The 14385-nt window shown below is 61.0% G+C and overlaps 1 protein-coding gene across 1 annotated transcript; it reads left to right on the top strand.

Annotated features, from left to right (window-relative positions):
- Positions 1–390: 390 nt before the first annotated feature.
- AIFM3 (AIF family member 3) lies at positions 391–14177 on the top strand. The gene is made up of 21 exons (XM_072952817.1): positions 391–524; positions 2252–2391; positions 2720–2896; positions 6201–6414; positions 6601–6710; positions 6897–7006; positions 7103–7147; positions 7403–7499; positions 7575–7687; positions 7969–8055; positions 8422–8513; positions 8602–8732; positions 8822–8937; positions 9036–9107; positions 9188–9251; positions 9728–9804; positions 9909–10026; positions 11186–11284; positions 11538–11613; positions 12286–12390; positions 13232–14177. The coding sequence occupies exons 1-21, from the start codon at positions 391–393 to the stop codon at positions 13269–13271; spliced, it is 2217 nt and encodes a 738-aa protein (XP_072808918.1). The 3' UTR covers positions 13272–14177.
- Positions 14178–14385: the final 208 nt, after the last annotated feature.

Here is a 14385-nt window from a genome sequence, read left to right as displayed (position 1 = left end):
TTTATGGAGACACAGGAAGCTCTCCTGATACAATGACAGGCAGAAAAAAGGAAACGCAATAAATGTAATTTAAGGTAGACCGTTCTGTGCATGGGGAGAGGAGGGGGGGGGGCTGAACGCCAAACTGGTCAAAGTGTCATGGGCAGTCTTTTGGGTTTTCTGTCTTGGGGATGTTTCTGCAGGTGATTCAACTTCCCCTACTTGCCGCACGGATGGTTCCAAGACTTAGGAAAGAAAAGATAAAAGGACCCAGAGCTGTTGGGCAGCTCAGGTTGGCGCCTGCGGGATGGCGAGGATGCCAGGACTGGACCCGCCTGGGACATCCACAGCCAGAGGGTCTCCCTGCCTCCCCGTGCACCACCCCACTTCCAGATTCTGGGTCTCCACGACATGCGCCGGCCGGCGGGCGGTGCTGGGAGCCTCGGGCTCCGGCCGCAGTGTCTCCGCAGCGCCAGCCCCGCCCCGCCCCGCCCGCCCCGCCGCGGCCCCCAGCGGCTCCAGAACGGAGGCCGCACAGAGCCCAGGTGAGCCCACGGATACAGCCCACCCCCCCGGCCCCGCCCTGGGCCAGCACATCGGGGACTGGGGGTCCACAGTGGGGAGGGGGCCAGGCCAGGGCTGGAACGCCCCTCCTCGTTGTGCCAGCCACTCTGCCAGGGACCCTACTGTGTGCCTGTCCCCTTCCCTGGCCGCGGGCTGGTGGGGGACCTGGACCAGGAAGGCGACTGGAAAGGGCTTCTCGGAGAGAGGGAACTGCTTATGCAAAGGCAGGAGGTTTTCTCCTGAGCTCTGCGGTGATGAGGCATGGGCCAGAGCCCCCAACACTTGCATGCAGGGCTGCAGGGCTCAGATGCTATCCCAGGAAGCTGGGGGCCGCTGAGAGCCCAAGCTGGGCAGGAACCTTGTGGAGGGTGGCCTACGGGAGCCCGGGGAAGAGTGGAACCAGCCGGTGTCCTGGGGCTGGTCTGTGGGACAGGCCCAGGCTCCTGGTAGGTAGTCAGCGCTCAGGCACTCTTACAACTTTTGGCATTGGGCAGCTTGTGGACAAGGGACAGCACTCTGCAAACACTTGAGGTGCCCTCTTGCCATAACCCTGGCAAGGACCTTTGCCCTCAGTGGGGTGTCTGGGCCTGCAGGAGGCACTTAAGCCAGCCTAGAGAAGGTTCCGTCCCCAACAAATCTCTCCAGGCCCAGTGCCCTGGAGGGTCTAGACACCTGGGCACCTGGGAAGGGAGGCAACAGCTTAGACAGGCTCCTGGTAGCAGAGTGAGGTCCCACGTTTTCTGGGCTCTGTGTCCCAGCAGGCGAGTCCTGAGGCCAGGCAGGAAAGAGATGGGCAGAGCTGAGCCAGAGGTAAAGCCAGGATCTGGGGAGGGGCACCCTTGTGCCCAGGTTGGGGGCAGGCGGGGCAGGCAGTGGCCCAGTTTTACAGACCTGCCTTGGCAATGAGAGGGTGGGAAGAGCATGGGTGCACCCAGGTGGCCTTCAGGTGCTACTGCCTCCTCACCTGTGATAGCCCTCTAAGGCAGGTGACACCAGGTGCCAGGTAAGTGGACAGTCCTTTCCCAAACTTTTCCTCTGATTCCTACTTCTGGCTTTCAGGCAGCCACCCAGGGCCCTCGCTGGGTTCTGGGCAAAACCAAGTGGAACTCAGCCCACTTAGAGGTAAACTCCAGGATAAGCTTCCAGGAGAAGCAGCAGGGATAACAATGGGGTGGACTGCGGGGAGGCCACTGTAAACAAGGCAGCTATGCTTTCGTCCTGGGCCTTCCAAAGTCCAGTCTGTAAGCCCCATCTTCCGGAAGGCGCACCCTGTGGCCTTGAGGGTCCCTGGGCTGCTGGGATCTTTTCATTGACAGAGCAACTCCTCCCCCAGCGCATGGCTTGCAGGGTGATCCAGGGGCTTCCTGGATCCCTGCCTCTCTTGGGACTAAGGTGGGAGGCCCTACGAGCTGCTTGAACTTGGCAAGCCCTTGGCCCTCAGTTTCTCCATCTGCTGTCCAGTGCAACCTCAGCACAGGGGCGTTTGTGAAGAGCGAGCCAGGGCTGTGTGCTCCGCCTTCCTTTCCCCCGAAGCCCATCAGGCCTGGGCTGGCCGCCCACTTCTGTTCACCATGGAGCTGGGTTTCCCTGGGGACCAGCAGACTGGCCCCGCCCCACCCCCAGCCCCTCCTGGCCACAGCTCACCCTGGGAGGAGGGGTGGAGGCTGGGCCACCTCCTGGACCCCTGCCCCCTTGCCCTGCCTTCCAGGGCCAGGCAGCCTCACTCCACTGCTGGGCTGGGAGCAAGAAGCAGTGGCCGCCCCTGGAGGAGGTGGGTAGCCAGGGCTGCCAGCCAGGGTGGGGGCCAGGGCCAGGGAGAACTAAGTGTCACCACTGTGGAGGAAGCAGGTACCCTGAGGACCAGGAAGGTTCTGATCTGCCAAGGTGACCCCGTTTGGCCCCAGACATGGTGGCCTCCCTGGAGAAGGGGGTGGTCCCAGGGCTCCGGGGCTGCAGGATTTCGAGGGGGCAGCAGAAATCAGGGAGGATTTCCTGGGCCTAAAGGGTGGCAGAGGGGTCCAGGCAAAGGGGGAGGGGGTGACGGTGATGATCCCAGGGGCCTGGGCAGGGAGGTGCCCTCCAGGGTGCGGTTCCTCTCTCAGAAGCGCCCACGGAATCTCTACCCACAGCCTTCATCAAAGCCCTGGTACCCACAGACGCCCCTGTCTCCCCCCAGGTCCTGGAGGCAGCTCCCGGTGGGATGGCAGGCCCAGCGTCTCTAAGGGCCACAGGGGGTCCAGCCCCACCAGGGGCTCCCTAGGCCTCCCACAGCCCGCCACCTGTGGGCCTGCTCTCCACCCGGCCGGCCGCGGGCCACTCACCATGGGCGGCTGCTTCTCCAAGCCCAAGCCAGGTACCTCCTCTCTCCTGGCCTCGTCCCTCCCCCCTCCCTCCCGCCTCCTGCCACCTTCCTCCACCCCCTCCCCCTCTGCCTCCGAAGTAGGTCAGCCTGGGCTGCAGCCGGCTCCCTCCGAATGTTAACGCCGCGGGCAGGAATGGGGGGGCTGGAGGCCTCTTTACTGGGGGCTTAGGATGCTGATGGGGGAGATAACAGCAGAAGGGGAGGGGAAGTTTCCTCCTGCTTCAGGGTTGGGAAGAGGAGCTGTGTCCCTCAGGGCTGGGGAAGGGGGCTCTGGGGACACTCTCATCCACTGTGTGACTTCTCTGAGCCTCAGCTTTCCCCCTACAAAAGAAGCCTGACCCCTGGAAGTTGCTGTGAGGTGGCGTGACAGGCCCTGGCCCTTTTCACCCTTTCCTTCTGACCCTCTGTGTGACCCTCAGCTACCTCGTTGGCCTCTCTGGGCGCACTTCCCTATTTGTAGAGGAAACTTCCACCCCGCCTGGCCCAAGTAGTTCCAGCAGGGAGGGAGCAGTGGTGCCCGGGGTGCTGGGAAATGCCCATGTCTGCTCTCCTTCCCCCCTCACTTCCCTCTTCTCTCCTCACAACACCCAGGAAAGCATGGGTGTGCTGGCACGGCACAGATGAAGAAACCAAGGCTCAGAGAGGCCTCTCTAGTGCCCAGTCAGTGCCCTGCCACCTGCCCAGGTCACCGGCCAGCTTGCCCCAGCTCCCCTTACCTGATACACATCGGCTCCATTACCTTGGAACCCATGAGCCTTTTCTCCTTTTCCTGGGTCTGAGGGAGAACTTGGGGGCCAGGGGAGACCTGTGACACCCTGCCAGGCAAAGGGACCCACCTGAGCCTGCGCCTCCCTCCCCTCATCCCCATGCCCTCAGGCAGATGATGTCCACTGTTTTGACCACAACTCTCTCCCATCAGAAGTGGGCAGGAGGATGCCAGCCAGCCTCCTCCTGGGCTCCTGTAGAAGTGCTAAGCTGGCAGGGCCCCTGGGCAGACTCTGCCACCTGAAGCTTTCTTTAAAGGACCTCAAAAGGCTGGCCTACCGGGACCCCTGGTCCCAGGACTCCCAGTAGAGAGGCTGGTCGCTCTTGCCACACCTAGGGCAGTCCTGGGATTCTTGAGCCCAAAGCCAGCCCTGCCTGTTCTGTTGTGTGGCCTTGAGCAGGTGACTTCCTTTCTCTGAGCCTCTGTGTTCTCATGTATGACATAGGACTCATAATTGTGCCCCTGTGCGGGCTGTTGTGCTCAGCACAGGGCAGGAATGTGATAAGCCCCTCTCTGGGGGGCTGGGCTCACTGTGGACTGTGACAGCGGGGCAGGAGCTCAGGCCCCAGGTGCCCACACTGGGCAGGTCACAGGGAATTTCAGGGTGTGGAAGTGAGAGTGTTCAGGCCAGGAGGGGCCACAAGGAGACCAGAAGAAGCAGAAGATCCTTGTGCAAATTCTTCACTTTCTGCTTGCTCACCCCTGTGGCTTGGAGCATGTTAGAACAGTCTTCCTAAGCTCCCTCCCTACTCACTGTGTTCCTAACAAGAAGTGTTCCAGGCTAGGCCTTTGCTAAGCTCAGAACTAGCCGGAAGCAGGTATCTTGGCCACAAGCGCTACCTAAAGGCTTTCCCTCTTTGCCATGGCCACCAGGAGGCTCAGAGTGAATCAATAAAACACTACTGCCCAACTTCATCTGTTGAGCTTCTACTCTGGGTTACATGTATTGTTTGCTTAGTGTTCACTATCATCAAAGAGATAGGCTCATGCTCTCTGTTTTATAATGAAGACATCTGCCCAAAGGGGCCCTTTCCACCGCTGCTCCTGACTTAGTGTCTTCCCTTTAGACCACATCAGTGAACACCCCAGGGCCTTCTGGAAGGAGGTAGAGGATGAAAACAGCCTGGCTGGGCTGTCATCTGGGCCCCTGCCAGGCTGTTCCTGTGAACTCCCACTCCACAGCTCACATAGCTGGTGTCAGCTGAGTCTAAAGTATTTTTCTTTTTAATTCTTCTGAAAACATTCTAACACCATTACATAAAGTGTGGAAAATGAAGGGAAAAAACTCACCCCACCAACAACCCCTCCACCTGTCCCAACCTCAGCGTGGTGGCCCTGCTGGAACCACGGAGCCCAGATTCACCCCTGCCCCATGCAGTGCCTGGTGGGGGAAGGTGCGGTGGGGAGGGCTAGGCCAGGGGGGTGAATGAGAGGCCAGGCCCGGGTGGGGGATTAACACAGCACGAGATGAGGGACAGGCAGGGGCTGTGTCTTGGTGGCCAGGCCGAGGGGAGCCAGGTAGGGCAGAGCAGGGCAGCAGCCCAGGCCCAGGAACTGCACGGCAAGGGCCCTGAGGTGTGACTCGGTTCTTTGTCCCTGTAGTGTCAGGTCTGGGGGACATGCCCTCAAAGGTGACTCCTGCCCAGACACCGGTCTCCATCACTCAGCCCCGCTCCTCACAGCTGCAGCCCAGGAGGCCGGATTATCACTGCTCAAAGTTCTGTTTATTGTTCCCTTCTAATTAGAAAAATACCCCAGGCAAGTTGTAGGGAATTCGGAAAATGCAGAGAAGCATAAAGAAGAAAATGACAATCTTAGTTAACTCCCCTCTTCCCTTGAGAGTACGCCCCACTGGAGGGTGGGGGATGGGGGCGCTGGGCCCTTCACCTGGGTGGGGTTCACCTCCAAGTCTCCTGAACACAAAGATGCTGAAACCCAACACCTGGTAAAAGATGAAGAATTCTCTAACTGGTGAGAATTTTAAAATTAATAAAAATTATTTTTTAATTTTTAAGAAGTTGAAATTATGTTGCCTACACTTTTTTTTAATTTTGCAAAAACTTCACGCCTATGGAATCCTCAATTTCCCGTCATTCAGATTCACAGAATGCATCTCGTTTTGGACACCCAGTTGTCACTGGAGTCGGACCTAACACATTGCCCCCGAGTCTTCAGGGATGTCGGTCATAGTCCTCCACGGAGGCCAGGCCTTCGGAGTCAGCAAGGCTCTGGGGCACCAGGTTCTCACCTCCACCTAAATTCCTAACAGAAGCACAGTTTCAGGGTTGAATGAGCCTCATGTGTGCCCCCTGACTAATTTTGTTAGTGAAGAAGGAAACACGCAGAAATTAATTCAAGTTGACCCAGGGCCACCCCTGCTCAGCCTCCAGTCTGTGGCTCACATGGTTTTCTGGAAAGGTCGAGGAGTGGGGAAAACCCGCGCTCAGAGCTGGTTGGGAGGGCGAGGGCTGGGTGGGCTGGGGACTCATCACCATCCCCCACCTACCCCGCACGTCTGTCTGTCCACAGTGGAGCTCAAGATCGAAGTGGTGCTGCCAGAGAAGGAGCGGGGCAAGGAGGAGCTGTCCGCCAGTGGGAAGGGCAGCCCCCGGGCCTACCAGGGTAACGGCACGGCCCGCCACTTCCATGCAGAGGAGCGCCTGGCTGCCCCCCACCCCTACCCCAGCACTCAGGACTGCGTGGAGGCCGCTGTCTGCCACATCAAGGACCTGGAGAATGGCCAGTGGGTGCTGGGCCTGGGAGGGGGTGAGAGGCTGTGGTGGGAGACAAGCAATGAGGCGTGGAAGGGGCACACGGCTACAACCGCTTTGGTGGCTCCTGCTGTTTGGGGGCTGCTCCCTGGAAGGCTGGGCATGGGGAGGAAGTGGTGCCTGGAGTGACCTGACTTCTCAGGGAAGACCCTCCCCAGGATGCGGGAAGTGGAGTTGGGCTGGGGAAAGGTTTTGCTGGTGAAGGACAACGGGGAGCTCCATGCACTGGGCCACAAGTGTCCCCACTATGGTGCGCCTCTGGTGAAAGGTGAGCTGTTCAGTGCATACGGGGGGGTAGGTGAAAGGGATGCTCCGCCCCTGCTCCACCGGGCCCCAGACCCCACCTGTCAGCGGGGCCCCTGGGCTGTGAGGAAAAGCCAGGGGTGCTGGGACACAGGGGTCCTTGGAGAGGGGCTCTTGCTGGTGGCCTCAGTCTAGCTCTGCCCCCTCCTAGGAGTGCTGTCCCGTGGCCATGTGCGCTGCCCCTGGCACGGGGCCTGTTTCAACATCAGCACCGGAGACCTGGAGGACTTCCCTGGGCTGGACAGTCTGCACAAGTTCCAGGTGGGGCCGGGTGTGCAGCAGGGTAGGAGCCTAGGGGTGCAGGGTTGGGGACTGGAGCACCCCAAAGCCTGGTCCTGAACAACACAGCCCTTGCAGGTGAAGATTGAGAAGGAGAAGGTGTATGTCCGGGCCAGCAAGCAGGTGAGGAGGTAGCTCTCATCTCAGGCCAATGAGAGAGGCCAGGAGGGCCTCTGGGCCCAGGGAATAGCATGCGCAAAGGCCCTGTGGTGGGCGGGACTCTAGCGAGTGTGGCTGGGGCGCAGAGGGAAGAGCTGCATGGTGAAGGTGAGACTGCACTGGAGCAGCAGGATCTGGCCTGTGGAGTTGAGGGGGTGATGGCATTGGGAGGACGGTGTCCCCAGCTCCCAGCTGCCCCCACTCTCTGGCCACCCCCAGGCCTTGCAGCTACAGCGGAGGACCAAGGTGATGGCCACATGCATCTCTCCAAGCGCTGGCCACAGTGGCAGCACCAATGTGCTCATTGTGGGTGCAGGTTGGTGGTGGTGTCACCAAGGGCAGGGTGGGGTCGGGGAGAGGTGGCTCCTGATCCCCAGTCCCCTCCCCTCAGGGGCAGCAGGCTTGGTGTGTGCAGAGACATTGCGGCAGGAGGGCTTCTCAGACAGGATTGTCCTGTGCACGCTGGACCGGCACCTTCCCTACGACCGGCCCAAGCTCAGCAAGGTGTGTAGTGGGTGAGGAATGAAGCCAGAGAGGGCCAGACCCATGTCCCCCAGGCAGTTAGGTCCACTGGGACCCTTGCTTGTTGCCCTTTGGGGGTCTCGCCAGCTGCCCTCTCTGCTCGTGCCAGGCCCCTCTATGCTGTCCCAGAGAGATCTGGTTTGTTGAGTTCTACCCTGCGGCCCCTGTGTGACCCAAGGCTGCCCCACCCTCCCTTGGTTCCTGTCCCTTGGCTGTAAAATGGGACAATGGTTGGCCCCATCTGAAGCTGGAGTCTCCTGCAGTCACTGGATGCACAGCCAGAGCAGCTGGCCCTGAGACCCAAGGAGTTCTTCCGAGCGCATGGCATCGAGGTGCTCACCGAAGCCCAGGTACAGGCAAGGCTGAGGAGCAGGTCCGGGGAAAGTTTAGTGGGAACTGTCAAGGGCATGAGGCCCCTGGAAGTGTGGGCACGCTCTGCCCTCCAGGCACCCATGGTGCTCCAGACCTGGCAGTCATGGGTACACGCAGAGCCCCAGTGTGGGGACACGGACTGTTAGCTTGGGGCTGGCACTTGGGAACATCAGGAGGGCTTTGAGTGGAAGGTGGTTACAGGGGACGAGAAGCTGCTAAGTGCAGGAGGGAGGTTCATCCAGGTGGTGGGAGCAGCCCCTGGGAGTGGCTCAGAGGGCCTGGTGGCTCTGGGCATGGTGCAGGCCCCTGAGGGCCCTGGCCACACTCCGACGGCGGGGTTGCAGGTGGTTACAGTGGATGTGAGAAACAAGAAGGCTGTGTTCAAGGACGGCTTCAAGCTGGAGTACAGCAAGCTGCTGCTGGCGCCCGGGAGCAGGTGGGCGGGGCCTCCCCCATGCCTCTGCTAGGCACTGGGGAGGGCTTGGGGTGCTGCAAGCCCCTCACTCACTCTGGTCACGTCCCAGCCCTAAGACCCTGAGCTGCAAAGGCAAAGATGTGGAGAACGTGTTCACGATCCGGACACCTGAGGATGCCAACCGCGTGGTGAGGCTGGCTCGGGGCCGCAACGCTGTGGTCGTGGGAGCTGGCTTCCTGGGTGAGCAGCTGGGGGTGTGGGGGGCGGTCAGGGGGCGTGGCCAGGCCTGGGAGGCACTGGTGCCAGCTGCCGCCCCATCCCGGCCCCAGGGATGGAGGTGGCAGCCTACCTGACGGAGAAGGCCCACTCGGTGTCGGTGGTGGAGCTGGAGGAGACGCCCTTTAGGAGGTTGCTCGGCGAGCGTGTGGGCCGTGCCCTGATGAAGGTGAGCCCAGCGGGCAGGGAGCTGGGCCCTTGGAACCTGATCTGGGCGCCCAGTGGTCAGACTCTCACCCCTGCCCACCTGCCCACCAACCGCGACAGATGTTTGAGAACAACTGGGTCAAGTTCTACATGCAGACGGAGGTGTCGGAGCTGCGGGCCCAGGAGGGAAAGGTGGGCCCTTCTCCCCGCCCCTGCCACTTCCTGTCCCCTCTCCTTGGGCCTGGGATCTGCTCACCACCCACTTTCCGCAGCTGAAGGAGGTCGTGCTGAAGAGCAGCAAGGTCGTGAGGGCTGATGTCTGTGTGGTGGGCATTGGTGAGTGAGGAGCAGGTGGCTGACAGTGAGCAGAGACTCCCGCGCACACACACGAGTGACTTTGGGCCTGGCCTAGAGGACGCTCCCAATGACCCCTGCCCAGTGATACTCGACTCCTTGCCTGCCCCGTGTGGGACACAGACAAGCCTCTAACGGGCCCTTGCTCTAGTTGAGGTGCCAGTTTGGGGAGGGACAAGCTGGGAGGTGGCAGCACAGGGTAGGGAGACACAGCCTGCCAACCCCCACCAGGGGCTTCCTGGAGGGCTTCTCAGAGGAGGTGATACCTGAGGCCTGATAGGAGACCCCAGGGTCTGTGGGGGTCCAGGCAGAAGGGACAGGACGGGAAGGCACAGGGTGGGCAGCCCACTGGGTGATCTGTCTGGGGCTGGATTATGGGAGTGAAGGGTGTTGGTCGTGGAGAGCAGTGAGGCAGGAGGAGGGTTGGGGATGGGACACGGTGGCCCCTGTCCCACCAGGCGCAGTGCCTGCTACAGGCTTCCTGAGGCAGAGTGGCATTGGCCTGGATTCCCGAGGCTTCATCCCTGTCAACAAGGTGGGACTGGGTGGGGTAGGTGGGCAGGGTGCTGGGCCGGGGTTGTTGGGGGGCTGGGTCAGGGCCCCCATCCCGCCCACCAGCCCTGGGCCCTCTCCCCACAGATGATGCAGACAAACATTCCGGGCGTGTTTGCAGCTGGCGATGCCGTCACCTTCCCCCTGGCCTGGAGGAACAACCGGAAAGTGAACATCCCACACTGGCAGATGGCCCACGCCCAGGGTACCGCCAGCCCCGAGGCAGGGTTGGGGTGGAAGGCTGTTCCAGAGTCCTGGCCTTGGGTCCTGGTCACTGGGTCAGCCATTCAAGGCTCTGAAGTGGCCTGTCTGGCCTACCTCATCCAGGTGATGGCACAGGCTCACAAAGACCTCCCAGCTGGAGACCTCCCTCCAGTGCCCTCAGGTCACCCCATTCCGCCAGTCACAGTGCCCCACCCTAGGTGTCCTTCCACCAGCCTCTCCTTTCCTTTTGTCCTCAAAGACATATGTTCTGCAGAATTTCTCACCAACCTGTGCAGTCACCTGGGGAGAGAGAAAGGGGTTTGGTAGGACACAGGCCAGCCCCTGATTCTGTCTCCCTTGGGCCACTTAACTGGCTCTGTGAACCCAGCTGCCGGGTGCAGGCCCCTGGGTGCTGGCCAGCTGGGCCTGGGTACCTGCTATGCTCTCTGGGGAACAGCCTCCCCCTCAAATGGGACAGTTACTGTGCACACCTTGTCTGGACCCCTCAGCTGCAGGTGCCTCCGAGGGCAACCACCTCCCCTTCCTCTGCCTGTGCATTGTCTAAACATCTGTGCATGAAACCCCAGTCCTAGTACCAATTTCTGTTCAGGTCCAAGGTCTAAAGCTGGTGTTAGGGTTTAGGAAAGAAAAAGCTACTCATCAGCTGAATATAATTGAGGTTTGCCTGGAAGGGTCCAGGGGACTCTCAGAGACATCCAGCTATGGGGGTTCCTCCAGCTACCAGGGCCTCATCCAGACTGGCTCTTCCACCTTGAGCCTTGAGTGTGGCTGTCACCTCTGCTTCCCTGGACCCCGTGCTCCATTCTCCTACCTCCCTCCTCAGACCTGCCCTGTCGGATTCGTTGTGTGTGCGCTCCTGAAATGGTGCCTGGCCTCCAACCTTCCAGGCCCAGGGCAGCCACTTCACTCAGATTCTGCTGAGAAGCATCTAAGTGGCCGGTTTGGGGCCCCATGTCCTCCTTTGCACCCCTCATCTGCAACCAGCGGTGGGCAGTGGGTTGAGCAGAGACGTGCCTCTTTACTTCTGGGGAGGCGAGGAGGAGTAACCTCTCATGTCTGGGGTCCCCAGAGAGCCCGGGCAGACAGTGGAGGGGTGGTGAGGGCTCAGATCAGGGCTCTCACCACCCTGGCACCCACAGGGCGCGTGGCGGCCCAGAACATGCTGGCACAGGAGGCAGAGATCAGCACGGTGCCCTACCTGTGGACCTCCATGTTCGGCAAGAGCCTGCGCTATGCAGGTAACCAGGGGCCTTGGACGCGGGCGGAGCCCAGGTGTGGCGGAGTGCGGAGGCGGGGCTTGGAGGTTAGGGCGGGGCTAGGAACATCCGCGGGCGGGGCCGTGACTGCTGCATGTGGAAGCCGGGAACTCGCTGGAGGCCAGGCCAGGACGTCCCCAATGGGCGGGGGGGCGGGGCCTGGGGGTCCAAGGCAGGGTTAGAGGGACACTGGGCACGGACCCGTGAAGCCCCGTCCCCTCCGCCTGGCCCGCAGGGTACGGAGAAGGCTTCGACGACGTCATCATCCAAGGGGACCTGGACGAGCTGAAGTTCGTGGCTTTTTACACCAAGTGAGAGCAACGGGGTGGAGCAGGGGCGCGAAGCAGCGGGCACTCAGTCGGGAAGGGGGCCGGTCCGAAGAAGCTCTGCTCCAGAGGAAGGGGCTTACCTGGTTCTCTGGACGGTGGGCGGTGGGCTGAGGGGCAAAGGGAGGCCGCTAGGCAGGAGCCCGCGGGGACAGGGTATGACAGCCGCCCCGCCCCATGTTGAAGGACACTTTATCTTCAGGACAGCTCTTGGAGGTGGGTGTCAACATCCCACTTTTATTTATTATTATTACTTTGTAATTTTTAGGGGGGGAGGTAATTAGGGTTTTTTTAATTTTTAACGGAGGTACTGGGGATTGAACCAGGACGTCGTGCATGCTAAGCATGCTCTCTACCACTGAGCTGTACTTTCCCCCAACGACAACCCACTTTTACACTGAGGAAAGTGACACAGGTAGAGAGCAGAGATCCCAGGACAGATCCCAGCCCAGACCCCAACTGGGGAGGAAGGCTGAATTCTCCGTGGGGTCCCGCAGAAGCAGAAAGCTGTGCTGGGCCGAGGGGTACAGTGTGCAGCAGGGGGTGCTGTCCGTGGTGAGAGACTCCCTGGGGCCCAGGTGGACGTGAGTGTGTCAGGGTCTCCGAGGATGGGGCCTGCTGCTGGGCAGTCCTCAGGCTTGGCACCTCTCCCTGCAGAGGCGACGAGGTGACCTCGGTGGCCAGCATGAACTATGATCCCATCGTGTCTAAGGTGGCTGAGGTGCTGGCCTCAGGCCGCACCATCCGGAAGCGGGAGGTGGAGTGAGTGTGGGCACTGGAGACCTTGGGGAGGGGGAAGAAGTCCCCCAAGGTCTTGGTAGCCAACTGCCCCCACAGCTCTGAAGGGCCCTCCCCCGCACCCCCCTCTCCTGGGTCTCCATAGGTCTGTGGCTTCCAGGGCTATAGCGGTATGGCATGGAACAGGGAAAGGGTTGTGGTTCGGGGGTGGGCTGGTTATTTGTGCTCCGGGGGGCTAGAAGGGACAGAAGCTGTGTTGCACAGCAGGGCCAGTGCTGTGGGGAAGGGTCCAGGCCCAGTACTTGGGCAATCATTGGGCCTGGACACCACACTGGACGTGATTGAAACAACCATGAGGAAAGGCAGCTAGTGGTGTCCCTGGGGACACCCTGCACAGAATCGTGGGGTGGTTGTTCAGGTCTGAGGGACACTGGACACCAGCCACTACCCTCATCCTGGCATGGAGCCAACGGGAAGCACCCTGTGGACTCGACCTGCCTACATAGAGACCCCAGGGCTGGGAAAGCCTGGAGGCCACAGGACAAGAGTGGGCCTCAGGCTGGGACATGATGAATGACAAGCTCTCTCCCTGGCCTTCTCTGTCTCTCCCTCTTGCCTTCGCAAAGGCTGTTTGTGATGCACAGCAAGTACGTGTCCTCTCCTTCCTGTTGACCGTTCTGAGCCTTTCCCACCTCAGCCCAGAGTCTGCACTGGGTGGTCTTTCCCTCTCTGCCCAAGTACACATCCCTGCTGGGCACCAGGGCCTCCAACAGCTCCCTCCTCGCTTTAAGGGCCAGTTGCTCATGCTGCCAAGCAGGGGAGCCTGCTCCCTCCAGTCCTCACTCCTCCTCCCTCATTCCTGCAGGACCGGAGACATGTCCTGGCTCACAGGAAAAGGATCCTGAGCTCGCATGCAGCAGACTTGGGCAGGCACGCTGGGGCGCCAGGGACAGAGCCCAAGCCCCGGGGGCAGGTGCCAATCTCCAGTTTCCCAGGATCCTCCAGGGCAGAACCTGAGCCCTCCCAGTGCTTGCCTTCGGCTGCCTGGCTCACCTCCAGAGAGGCCTCCGAGGCCTCCAGGAGATGCTCACCACCCAAGGCACCCAGTGCCACTGATGGCTGGCGGTGGAGCCGGGACCAGCCCTGCCTCTTCTCCCTCTATTGGGACTGGTCCCCTGTAGGACCCTGCAACATATTAGACATTATCTTAAAATTAAAACGCACACATTTGCAGTCTGTGTGACTTCCACTGTAACTGGGCAAACTCTCACCAGGGAGAAAGCAGACGATGGGGAGATACAGAACTCAGTGTCACACCTGTGAGTGCCCAGTAGCAACTGACTTTGCCCCCAGGGTTAGGGAAGGCCCTTCAGACCAATGTCTTGGATCTGGATTTTGAAGGAAGGGCACTCCAGGTAGAGGGGACAGCACGTGAGAAGGGCTTGAGACAGGAAGTGTTTCTTCAGAGGTCAGAGGCAGCTGTCGCTTGGCCGTTTGGGGGGGGGCATTGGCCCACTTAGGGCTGAGGAGCTGGGTCCGAGACAGACCCAGCCTGATGGCAGCCTGGGCTTCCTGAAAGCCCACTTCGCCAGTGAAGCAGCTGATGCGCTGCTAGAGTAGAACTGAGAATCCTGAGCCTCAACGCCACGCTGCCTCTGGGCGGAAAAGAAAGCCGAGAGGAAACGAAAGCCGAAGGGAGACCAGGCGCCAGCCCCGACGGGGGCACAGCAGGCAGGGGATGGTGGGGCGGCCGGTGGGGGCCACTGCGAGCCCGGAACCCTCCACCTGGGATCCCGGTGGCGGCGGACGATCGAAGCCGAGCCACATGCACAGAGCATGCCGGGAGCGGCGCCGCGGAAGTGCGAGCCGGGCGAGGCTGCGGACGGGGCGCCGGGCCCACCGAGTGGGGATCGCGCGCCCGCGCTTCGCGGAAAGTGCTCCTCGGAAGGCTACGCACTCGCCGCGCAGAGTGGTTCACGGGGTTTTCACGGCCACTAGGCTTGCCCGGAAGTGTGGGCA

The sequence above is a fragment of the Vicugna pacos genome, chromosome 32 (genome assembly GCF_048564905.1).
Source record: "Vicugna pacos chromosome 32, VicPac4, whole genome shotgun sequence".
Taxonomy (NCBI): Eukaryota; Metazoa; Chordata; class Mammalia; order Artiodactyla; family Camelidae; genus Vicugna; species Vicugna pacos.
The sequence above is the reverse complement of the archived record's forward strand: the minus strand, read 5'-3'. Positions and strand labels throughout refer to the sequence as shown.